The 11,752-nt window shown below is 44.8% G+C and overlaps 1 protein-coding gene across 4 annotated transcripts; it reads right to left on the bottom strand.

Annotated features, from left to right (window-relative positions):
* Window positions 1-468: 468 nt before the first annotated feature.
* LOC140207483 (uncharacterized) lies at window positions 469-11,277 on the bottom strand. 4 transcript variants are annotated; one of them, XM_072276001.1, is made up of 2 exons: window positions 11,234-11,277; window positions 469-6,039 (listed from the first exon to the last, which is right to left on the bottom strand). In XM_072276001.1, exon 2 carries the CDS (start codon window positions 5,712-5,714, stop codon window positions 4,677-4,679), a length of 1,038 nt encoding a protein of 345 aa, XP_072132102.1. In that variant the 5' UTR covers window positions 5,715-6,039; window positions 11,234-11,277; the 3' UTR covers window positions 469-4,676. The 4 variants fall into 4 exon arrangements, with proteins under 4 accessions (XP_072132102.1, XP_072132103.1, XP_072132104.1 ...); XM_072276002.1 differs by lacking the exon at window positions 11,234-11,277 and adding an exon at window positions 10,858-10,907; XM_072276003.1 differs by lacking the exon at window positions 11,234-11,277 and adding an exon at window positions 10,854-10,901.
* Window positions 11,278-11,752: the final 475 nt, after the last annotated feature.

Below are 11,752 nucleotides of genomic sequence, written 5' to 3'. Positions count from 1 at the left end.
AATATTTTGAACCATTTTAAATACCAATCAACAAGTAATTAAAAGATCTGGCCATAAGTTATTAAAACTAGAAAGCAAACGGTAAAGTAAGGTATTCAAACGAACAATCATATATTCAACCCAACACAGCTCCCAGAGAGAAATAGGCCCTACCGCCTCCCCTACCCAAAGCGAGAAAGCTGACCAATAGACAGTCAGTGAGCTGAGAACTAAGTACCGGCCCCCAAAAATCCCGTTGACAGAAAAAAAACTCCAGTCCTGCAAGGTCATTATGTCCCTACCAAGACACAACATAAAAAGTAAAATAACTCGGTATTCAAAAATATGAAAGGATCACTTCAAACAAAGTCAAAGAAAGCTATATTAAAATAAAGCCTCAAAACGGGATAAAATAAAGTAGTATCAAAAAAATATATAACAAAAGACAATATATGAACAGCCAAAACGTGAGTTTAATAAAACCTTACTTCAAATTCATATTAACAGAAGAAAAAATTTGATCAAATAAGAAATATAAGTGTTAGACTTCATCCTTTAGAAACTCTTTTGCATCTTCAACTGAACTTATTCTTTTTCGCAATCCGTTCTTCAAAACAATACTCAGACGTGCGGGGAACTGAAAGGATGGTTTATATCCTTTATTATAAGATTCCAACATAACTTGTTTATATTTCATGCAATCAGCCAAAACTTCAGGCGAATAGTCTTCACAAATCTAACCTTGTAATTTTGGAAATCGATCATTCCTTCTCTCTGGGTATGGCAAATTAAAAGGTCCTTAATTTGAAATTCATGAAAGGCTAGTCCGACCGAGCTGGGTTTCGCCGCCAAGGACAATGGCTTCTAAGTCAGCTCGGAAGTGAATAAAGCAGGGAAAAGCTGATTCAGAAAGTTTGCAAAAAATTTGTAGGGTCAGCACCTTCAATTGGTTCTTCAAGACCCAGGATTCGCATGTTACTTCTCCTGTTTCTATTTTCGAGACTGATGACCCTTTTCAGCATTTCATCATTGGATAAAGATCACTCTATGGAGAGTTTAATTGTATCTTCAATGTCCTCTTCAAGTGTCATTAGCTTCGCAGTATTCTCCTGAATTCGGTTCTCATACTCAAATAAAGTTCGCTGAATTGTATCCAATTTGTCGTTGAGCCGTTCAAACTCGTCAGAGAATTCCGATTTTTGCTGTTTAAGCAAGTCACTGATTGAATCCAAAGTGACTGGGGATTCATCTTCTGTTTCTCTTTCTTTTGCAAATGCTTTGGTTCTTTTCCCAGCCATAGTAAAGCAGTATTGAAGTATTATAATAAGGTTTCAAAAAAAAAAGGAGACAATTAAGTAAACAGGGTAGGAGCAATCAAAAAGCGACCAACAGGGCTCTGACTGCTTCTTATATCTAACATATGCTTCCTTCTTCCTCTTGATGAGTTGCCTCAGGTGTTTCGTCAGCCACGGTTCCCTTTTCCGACCATTTTTTCCTTGGCTCAGTGATACAAACCCATCCTGAACCCTGCACAAGTAGTCCCTAAACTTCCTCCACATTACTTCTGTGCTTTCACCTTTGAACACCTGTTTCCAATTTACTCTCGCTAGTTCCTGCCTCATCCATTCATAGTTAGCCCTTCCTCAGTTAAGCACTTTCCCATTTTGTCTGTTTTTATCCTTTTCCAGAGCTATGCTGAAGCTAAGGGAGTTGTGGTCACTCTCACCAAAATGCTTCCCCATCAAGAGTTCTGCCACCTGACCAGGTTCATTACCCAGAACTAGATCCAGTATGGCCTCTCCTCTCGTCGGCCGGTCACATACTGTGTCAGGAATCCTTCCTGAACACACTTGACAAATTCAGCCCCCTCTATCCCCCTTGCAGTCAGGAGGTGCCAGTCAATATGAGGGAAGTTGAAATCACCCATAACTACAACCCTGTATTTCCTGCACCATTCAAAAATCTGCCTGCTTATCTGCTCCTCGGTGTCCCGAGGGCTATTTGGGGGCCTCTAGACTACTCCCAGCACAGTGATTGATCCCTTCCTATTTCTGACTTCCACCCACACCGACTCAGTGGACACCCCCTCTGCAGCGACCTCCCTTTCTACAGCCATGATACTATCCCTGATCAGTAATGCTACTCCCCCCCTTTTCCTACCTCCCATCCTAATCCTTGTAAAACACGTAAACCCCGGTACCTGCATCAGCCAATCCTGCCCTTCCTCCAGCCAAGTTTCAGTAATGGCCACAACATCGTAGTTCCACGTACTGATCCATTCTCTAAGTTCATCCCCTTTATTCCTAATACTCCTGGCATTGAAATAGACACACTTCAACCCCTCGAACTGGCTACATGTATGTTTTGTCCCCTGCCTGTTCTTCCTCAGCAACTCAGAACACACAGCATCGTGCCCTTGTCCTTCTACCCTAATCTCTGCACTCACATTCTGATTCCCACCCCCCTGACAAACTAGTTTAAACCCTCCCCAACAGCTCCAACAAACCTGCCCACCAGGATATTGGTCCCTTTCCAGTTCAGGTGCAGCCCGTCCTTGTTGTACAGGTCAAACCTTCCCCAGAAGAGATCCCAATGCTCCAGAAATCTGAACCCCTGCCCCCTGCACCAACTCTTCAGCCACACTTTCAACTGCCATGACTTCCAGTTCCTACCCTCTCTGTCTCGTGGCACAGGCAGCAATCCTGAGATTACCATCCCTGAGATCCTGCTTTTTCACTTTTTTCCTAACTCCCAATATTCCTACGCTCCAAAGAATAAAGACCTAATTTGTTCAACCTTTTGCTGTAACTTTGGAGATGAAACCCAGGCAACATTTTAGTAAATCTCCTCCGTACTCTCTCAATTTTATTGACATATTTCCTATAATTTGGTTACCAGAACTGTATACAATACTCCAAATTTGGCCTTACCAATGCCTTGTACAATTTCAACATTACATCCCAACTCCTATACTCAATGCTCTGATTTATAAAGGCCAGCATACCAAAAGCTTTCTTCACCACCCTATCCAAACGAGACTCCACCTTCAGGGAACTATGCACCATTACTCCTAGATCCCTCTGTTCTACTGCATTCTTCAGTGCCCTACCATTTACCATGTATGCCCTATTTTGATTACTCCTACCAAAATGCAGCACCTCACATTTATCAGCATTAAGCTCCTTCTGCCATCTTTCAGCCCACTCTTCTAAGTGGTCTAAATCTCTCTGCAAGCTTTGAAAACCTCCTTCATGATCCACAACTCCACCTATCTTAGTATCATCTGCATACTTACTAATCCAATTTACCACCCCATCATCCAGATAATTAATATATATGACAAACAACATTGGACCCAGTACAGATCCCTGAGGTTTAGTCATCAGGGACAATTGTGCTGTCCCTGACTTCCCACATTCTACAATTGGAGCACTGGATTGCCCTATCTACTGCCTCCATTACCAACTCCTAAGTTAATCAAAATAATTAAAGAAACATACCCAGCCTTACCTTACTGGGAGCAAGCTCGTCCTCTGCCTTTGCTCGCCGAAACTTCTCGAGCCAAAGCCTCAAAGCTCCACTCCTTCACTGGCCCACTCACTCACTGGCTTGAGCTGCCCCTCTTTTCACTTGTTTGTTGAGCTTCTCAATTTTCAATTGCCCAATCAGCTGCTTTCTGCTGGGTCTGAGCTGTTCAAATCTTGATTGACTTGATTGCACAACCCAACTGCCAAAATCTCTTGAGCCAAAGCCTCAAAGCTCCACTCCTTTACTGGCCGCTCTCCACTCCAGTCCACGTTAAACTCCAGTCCCATTAAAGGTGAATGTGCAGCAGAAGAAACTCCTCCCATGCCCAGTGACCAGGGTGCAGAACTGGGTGTGGTGAGCAGCAGCAATAATTGCAGAGTTCAGCACTGACAGTCACTCTCGAAATTGCATTCAGCAACGGTGACGGACAAATATCGAGCATGCAGCTTATTGAAACTTTCTCCCCAGTGTGAACCCGGCAGTGTGTCACAAATAACATGCTGTAAGGTTTCACAGCTAATGTAACGGCCTCTGTGCAATGTTTCACTGCTGAGGTAATGTTCTCTCTGTAACAGCAATGTTTAGGTTACGACTAGAGACAACAGGGTTTTTGAATGCAGGGCTATCTAATGACAGAAATGTTCTTTTTTGTTCGTCAGGAAGAGGAATTTTTGCGGTGTTTTACCGGGGAGAGATGAGAAGACATGAATGGAGAGAGTGGGCCCTTTTTCTTCTTTATTTTTTCTTTACTAGCCCTATAGTCAAAGAAAGAACTATAAAGCCTAATCGTTTAATCGCATATTATGTCCCATTTATTATTTCGGGGTACTGATATGTAACAGGGGACACATCAAGCAGCTTCCACCCAAACAAGATTTCTTAAGTTTGGCCGGGCTGGGGGGCTATCACCCCCTATATTAAGCTGCTAGCCAAAGTGAGAATTACATAAGGTTAGAATACTGAGTGAATCGCTTCCCACGTTCACAGCAGGTGAACGACCTCTCCCTGGTGTGAACTCAATGATGCACATTCGGCAGAGATGGCTGAGAGAATCTCTTACCGAAGTCTGAGCATGTGATCGGCCTCTACCCAGTGTGAACTCAATGATGCACATTCGGTGGAGATGGTTGAGAGAATCTCTTACCGAAGTCTGAGCAGGTGATCAGTCTCTACCCAGTGTGAGCTCGCTGGTGTTTCTGGAGGTTCGATGACCGAGTGAATCCCTTCCCACACACTGAGCAGGTGAACGGCCTCTCCCCAGTGTGAACCCGCTGATGTACCTTCAGTTGGGATGACCAAGTGAATCCCTTCCCACAGTCTGAGCAGGAGAAGGGCCACTCTCCAGTGTGAACTCGCTGATGAACCTTCAGGTGGGATGAGCAAGTGAATGCCTTCCCGCAGTCGGAGCAGGTGAACGGCCTGTCCCCAGTGTGAATAGAGCAGTGTGATTGCAGGTGAGATGATCGAATGAATCCCTTCCCACACACTGAGCAGGTGAACGGCCTCTCCCCAGTGTGAACTCGCTGGTGTCTGAGTAGGACACATGACGAAGTGAATCTCTTCCCGCAGTCTGAGCAGGTGAACGGCCTCTCCCCAGTGTGAACTCGCTGATGTCTCTGTAGGACAAGTGACGAAGTGAATCCCTTCCCACAGTCTGAGCAGGTGAACGGCCTCTCCCCAGTGTGAACTCGCTGATGTACCTTCAGGTGGGATGAGCAAGTGAATGCCTTCCCGCAGTCGGAGCAGATGAACGGCCTCTCCCCAGTGTGAAAAGACCAGTGTGCTTGTAGATCGAATGATCGAAAGAATCCCTTCCCACACACTGAGCAGGTGAACGGCCTCTCCCCAATGTGAACTCGCTGGTGTCTGTGTAGAACACATGACGAAGTGAATCCCTTCCCACAGACTGAGCAGGTGAACGGCCTCTCCCCAGTGTGAACTCGCTGATGTACCTTCAGTTGAGATGAGCAAGTGAATCCCTTCCCACAGTCTGAGCAGGTGAACGGCCTCTCCCCAGTGTGAACTCGCTGATGAACCTTCAGGTGGGATGAGCAAGTGAATCTCTTCCCACAGTCCAAGCAGGTGAACAGCCGCTCCCCAGTGTGAACTGACTGGTGTCTCAGTAGGTCAGATGAGTTAATGAATCCCTTCCCACAGTCTGAGCAGGTGAACGGCCGCTCCCCGGTGTGATCTCGCTGGTGAGCCATTAGGTCAGATGACCGAGTGAATCCTTCCCCACAAATTCAGCAGATGACCAAATTTCTGCCCAGGGTGAACTGACTGGTGTGTCTACAGGTGGGATGACCAACTGAATTGCCTTCTCACCCACAGAACAAATGAATGACCTTGTCCAGTGTGAACTTGCTGATATATCTTCAGTTGAAATGACTGAGTGAATCCCTCCCCACAGTCTGAGCAGGAAGGATGATCGAGTGAATCCCTTGCTCCACTTCTCAAATATCTGGACAGATACAGCAAAACTGGCGTGTTGTGTTCGAGATTCCCGTAGACAGATTCCTTGTCATTTTTAACCTGTAAAAAGATTTACAAAATGAATCAACGGGTGTCGGACAATATTTCAGATCAGATCACTTGAGTTGTCAAAGTGTATTCTCGCATCACACTATTACAGTGAGGTTCAACCCAAGTTGGAGAGAGAAATCATCTTCTAACTGGGCACAGTGCTGGTATCTGGAATGACCATCAAATTCTCTGATGCTCTTCCTGTCTCTATAAGAATGGGGCATTTCTGCCATCTCCAATCTGTGACCTGGCTCAGTTTGACTCTCTCCATTGGTATTATTCCCTGTTCCTGCTGAGCAGCATGGGTGCCTGGCCCCACAGTAACTGAAACACTATCACACAAGTAGTCTTTCTTGACGTGTAGCGAGGATTTTCTTTTATGTATTATTAACTTGAAGTGCCACAGTTTTAACGCCATATAAAAAAATTCCTGCTGAGATGAATGGTTGGTCTGCACAGCTGTTAAAAGGACTTAAAGTGAATTTTTGTATTATTTCAGGTTCTTGTCACAGTCACAGAAAATTACAACACAGAAACAGGCCCTTTGGGCCATCTGGTTTGTGCTGAACTATTTAAACCACCCACTCCCATACCCCTACCATCCAGGTACCTATAGAAACCTCTTAAATGTTGAAATTGAGCTCGCATGCACCACTTGTTCTGGCTGCTCATTCCACACCCAGATGACCACCTGTGTGAAGAAGTTACCCCTCATGTTCCCCTTAACGTTTCACTTTTCACCCTTAACCCATGGCCTCTGGTTGTAGTCCCACACCATCTCAGTGGAGAAAGCCAGCTTGCATTTACCCCATCTATGCCCGTCTATCACAATTAAATCTTTGCTCAATCTTCCACATTCCAAGGAATAAAGTCCTGATCTGTTCAATCATTCCTTATAACCCAAGTCCTCCAGACCTGGCAACATCCTTGTGAATTTTTGCAGAACTCTTTCAACCTCTTTTACATCTTTCCTGTAGGTAGGTGACCACAACTGCAAACAAGACTCCAAATTAGGCCTCACCAATATCTTCTACAAGTCAACATAACATCCATAAGACCAAAAGAAGCTGCAGAAGATCGTGAACACGGCGCAGCACATCACACAAACCAATCTTCCGTCCGTGGACTTACATTACACCGCACGCTGTCGGAGCAGTGCTGCCAGGATAATCAAGGACACGACCCACCCAGCAAACACACTTTTCGTCCCTCTTCCCTCCGGGAGAAGGTTCAGGAACTTGAAGACTGGTACGGCCAGATTTGGGAACAGCTTCTTTCCAACTGTGATAAGACTGCTGAACGGATCCTGACCCGGATCAGGGCCGTACCCTCCAAATATCCGGACCTGCCTCTCGGTTTTTTTCCACTACCTTACTTCCCATTTTTCTATTTTCTATTTATGATTTATAATTTAAATTTTTAATATTGACTAATTTTAACTGCTTTTAATATTTTAATATTTAATATTTGTAATCCAGGGAGTGTGAAGTGCAGAATCAAATATCGCTGTGATGATTGTACGTTCTCGTACAAATTGTTTGGCAACAATAAAGTATGAAGTATAAAATATCTATCATTTTCAGTACTTTGGTTCATGAAGGCCAAAGGGCTGAAATCTTGCTTTCCGTCCCGATCTAACTGTGACACCACTTTCAGTGAATTAAGGACTTGTACTTCCAGGTCCCTTTCTTCTACAACTCTCCACTGTGCCCGACCAGTCACGGTGAAAGACCTCCCTTGGTTGGTCATACCAAAGTGCAACAACTCACACTTGTCTGCATTAAATTCCGTTTTCCATTTCTCAAACCATTTTCCCAGTTGGTCCAGATCACACTGCAAACCTTGATACGCTTCCTCGCTGTTCACTACACGACCAATCTTGGCGTCAGCCACAAATTTGCTGATCCAGTTAACCACACTATCATCCAGATTATTGATATAGATGGCAAACAATAACAGATACAGCACTAATCCCTGTGGCACACCACTAGTCACAGGCCTCCAGTCAGAGAGGCAACCGTCTGCTACCATACAGTGGCTTCTCCCAAATACAGTGACTCACCCAAATTACTGTCTCATCTGAATTCTGAATGACTAAACCTTCTTGACCAATCTCCCATATGAGACTTTGTCAAGTGCTTTGCAAAAGTCCACGTAGACAACATCCACTTTCCTGATAACTTCCTCGAGAGGCTCTGTAAGATTTGTTAGACATGACCTACCATGCACAAAGCCATGCTGCCTATCCTTAATCAGTCCACATCTATCCAAGTACTTACAGTATATATCTAGTTCCTGCACACACGTTCCAATACCTTTCCCACTACTGATGTCAAGCTCACCAATGTACAATCTCTTAGTTTACTTTAGAGCCTTTCTTGAACAGCGGAACAACATTGTCTGTCCTCCAATCCTCCAGTACTTCACCTGTCACTAAGGGTTACTTAACTATCTGTGCTTGGGCCCCGACAATTTCTGCACTTGTCTGCCGCAGAGTCCCAGGGAACAACTTGTCAGGCCCTGGGGATTGATCCACGCTAATTTGCCTTAAGACAGCAAACACCTCCACCTCTGTAATCTGTACAGGGTCCATGAAGTTGATGGTGCTTTGCCTCACTTCTATAGACTCTGTGTCCATCTCCTGTGTAAATACAGATGCAGAAAAAAATCTCCCACATCTATTTTGTCTCCTCATACGGATTACTGTTCTGATCTTGCAGAGGATTAATTTTTTTCCCTTGCAATCTTTTCATTCTTAACATACTTGCAGAATCCCTGAGCATTCTCCTTCACCTTGTCTGCTGAGGCAACCTTATGCTTTCTTTTATTTCTTTCATAAGTGTTCACTTGAATTTCCTGTATTTCATAAGTACCCCATTTGCTCCTATCTGCCTGTACCTGGAATGCACCTCCTTTTTATTGATCTCGGAGATGAAAGCCAAAGGGGTGATGGAGCTGCATGGTGTGGGGTGGTGGTGGGGGCGGGTTAAACTAAAGTTGCAGGGGGAATGGGAGCCTGAACAACAGAACAGAGAGTGGAGAGTTTGTGGAGATAGTTGTTGTTCAGACCTCAGACAAAGTCAGGAATTAAAAACATTGAGCATGGTGCAGTGAATATGCTGAGCCCTGTATATTTCAATACAAGGAGCAGCATAGGAAAGGCGGATGTGTTCAGGGTACAGAACAACACTGGAATTATGACACTAGGATCTGGCAGCTGTGGACTGGGATGGGCTGCTTTATGGCAAAGGTGCTTGGTGAATTGAGGCCTTCAAACCAAACATTTTGAAAGTACAAAGTGGGTATGTGCTTGTCAGAATAAAAGGTAAAGATAGAAACTGCAGGGAACCTTGGTTTTCAAGAGATATTGAGACCCTGGTGAAGCACAAAATGGAGTTGCACAACAGGGATAGGCAGGCAGGTTCTTATGGAGTATAAGAAATGCAAGAGAACATGTAAGAAATAAATCAGGATGGCTAAAGGAAAGCATGAGATTCCCCTCACAGAAGAGATAAAGGACAATCCTCAGGGATTCTGGAGATAGCTTAAGAACAAAAGGACTGCAAGGCACAAAGTTGAATGGCAATCCATGTGTGGAACCAAAGCAGATGGGGGAGATCTTAAATATTTTTTTCATCTCTATTTACTCAGGAGATGGACAGAGTGTCAATGAGAGTGTGGAAAAGTGACACTAAAACCGTGGACCCTGTACAGATTAAAGAAGAGGAGATGTTTGCTATCCTGAGGCAGATTAGGGTGGATAAATCTCCAGGGCATGACAAGGTGCTCCCTCGGACCCTACGGGAGGCAAGTGCAGAAATTGTCCGGGCCCTTGCGGAGATAATTATATCATCTTTAGTGACGGGGGAGTTATGAGAGGATTGTAGGATAGCCAAAGTTATTTCGCTTTTCAACATAGAACATAGAAATCTACACATATTCCAGGCCATTCAGCCCACAATGTTGTGCCAACCATGAAACTTACTCTAGAAACTGCCTAGAATTTCCCTAGCACATGGACCTCTATTTTACTGAGCTCCATGTACCTATCTAGGAGGCTGTTAAAAGACCCTATTGTATCTGCCTTTACCGCCACTGCTGGCAGTGCATTCCACACACCCATCACTCTCTGTGTAAAAAAACTTACCCCTGACATCCCCTCGGTACCTAGTTCCAAGCAGATTAAAGCTACGCCCCTCTTGTTAGCCATTTCAGCCCTGGGAAAAGCCTCTGGCTATCCACACAAACAATGCCCCTCATCATTTTACACAAATAATATAGGCTCTAAACATAAACAAGGAAATTATACATTGCTTTGAGGATTTGTTGGAAGTGTACACTGATGTTGGGTGGGACGACAACCAGAGGTCATGGGTAAGTGACTTCCCCATTTATACAACACAATACAATTCAGCACAATACAGGCCCTTCGGCCCACAATGCTGTGCCGAACAGTACTTACTTTAGAAATTTCCTAGAGTTCCCCGTAGCCCTCTATTTTTCTAGGCGCCATGTACCTATCCAGGAGCCTCTTAAAAGACCCTATTGTATCCGGCTTCATCACAGTCGCTGGCAGCCCATTCCACGCACTCACCACTCTGTGTAAAAAAAAAACTCACCCCTTGAGGTGATATCACGTGTCAGGACGTGACTGGACAGAGTTCTGAGCATAAGCAGAAATGAAGAATGATCGAGAAGCAGGGCAGTGTAAAACGTGGTTTTGTTGCTGTTAAATAAAAGTTCAATTTTGCCAGAATATGGTTTGTTATTAGTAACCCACGGTACGTATAAAGAACACAACACCCCTGACATCTCCTTCGTACCTACTTCCAAGCACCTTAAAACTGTGCCCTCTCTGCAGATTTTCTCTTGGTTGTGATTGGAGGCAGATCAAAGGTGATTTTCTCAACAGCTGATGTAAAAGATTTTGTTCCCTTTCTCCGAGTTCCCAATCCTTGCATTTAGACAGCTGGAGCTCAGCTCTGTCTGAGAGACCCATCGGTTCCCATTTCCTCATCAGCCGGAAGCTCCCCGGGGCCCGTGTACGGATGGTGGGGCTGAGAGAGAGGGAAGAGAGCAGGACTGTCCCGGGATTGCGGGTCACGGTGTCCGGAGTCACAGTAATAGTCCCAAAGTCGGTTTTGAACATCCCCAACCCCCCCTTCCCCCCGCTCCCCTGCCCCCTCTCTCCCTTCTCTCTTACCCCCGGAGACTCGCTCTTACTCCCGCCGCTCTTCTAAGGCCCTGTGTACTACGCGCATGCGTGATATTCGGAAATTTCACAAAGTTGACGCCTGCGCATTTGATCGGTGCTTAGGCAACGGCGAAATTTGTAACGCAAGGATTTATGGGTAATCACGGTGCCATTAAAAGTTTCTGGAAGCACCAGTTCCATGTCCGTAGCTCAGTTTTTTTTGTGTGCATAGAAAATTCAGCAGCTGTTTTAACGCAGAAAGCGGTTCCCATAAACAATATACTCAATATCAACGTGTATCTAATGCCAAAGTACAATCCTCTTACAAGTGTAGATATAAAACACAAGAGATTCTACAGTTGCTGGAAATACAGTACAGAGACACAGACACACAAAATGCTGGAGGAACTCTGCAGTTCAGACAGCAACTAAGCAGAGGAGTACACAGTCTAGACATGCTAAAGGGGCTCAGCATAAATGTTGTTTATTTATTCCTCTCCACATTTGCAGCCTGATCTGTTGATTTCC

The sequence above is a fragment of the Mobula birostris genome, chromosome 13, assembly GCF_030028105.1.
Source record: "Mobula birostris isolate sMobBir1 chromosome 13, sMobBir1.hap1, whole genome shotgun sequence".
In the NCBI taxonomy this organism is placed as follows: domain Eukaryota; kingdom Metazoa; phylum Chordata; class Chondrichthyes; order Myliobatiformes; family Myliobatidae; genus Mobula; species Mobula birostris.
Note: the sequence above shows the minus strand (reverse complement) of the source record. Positions and strands in the feature narration are given on the sequence as shown.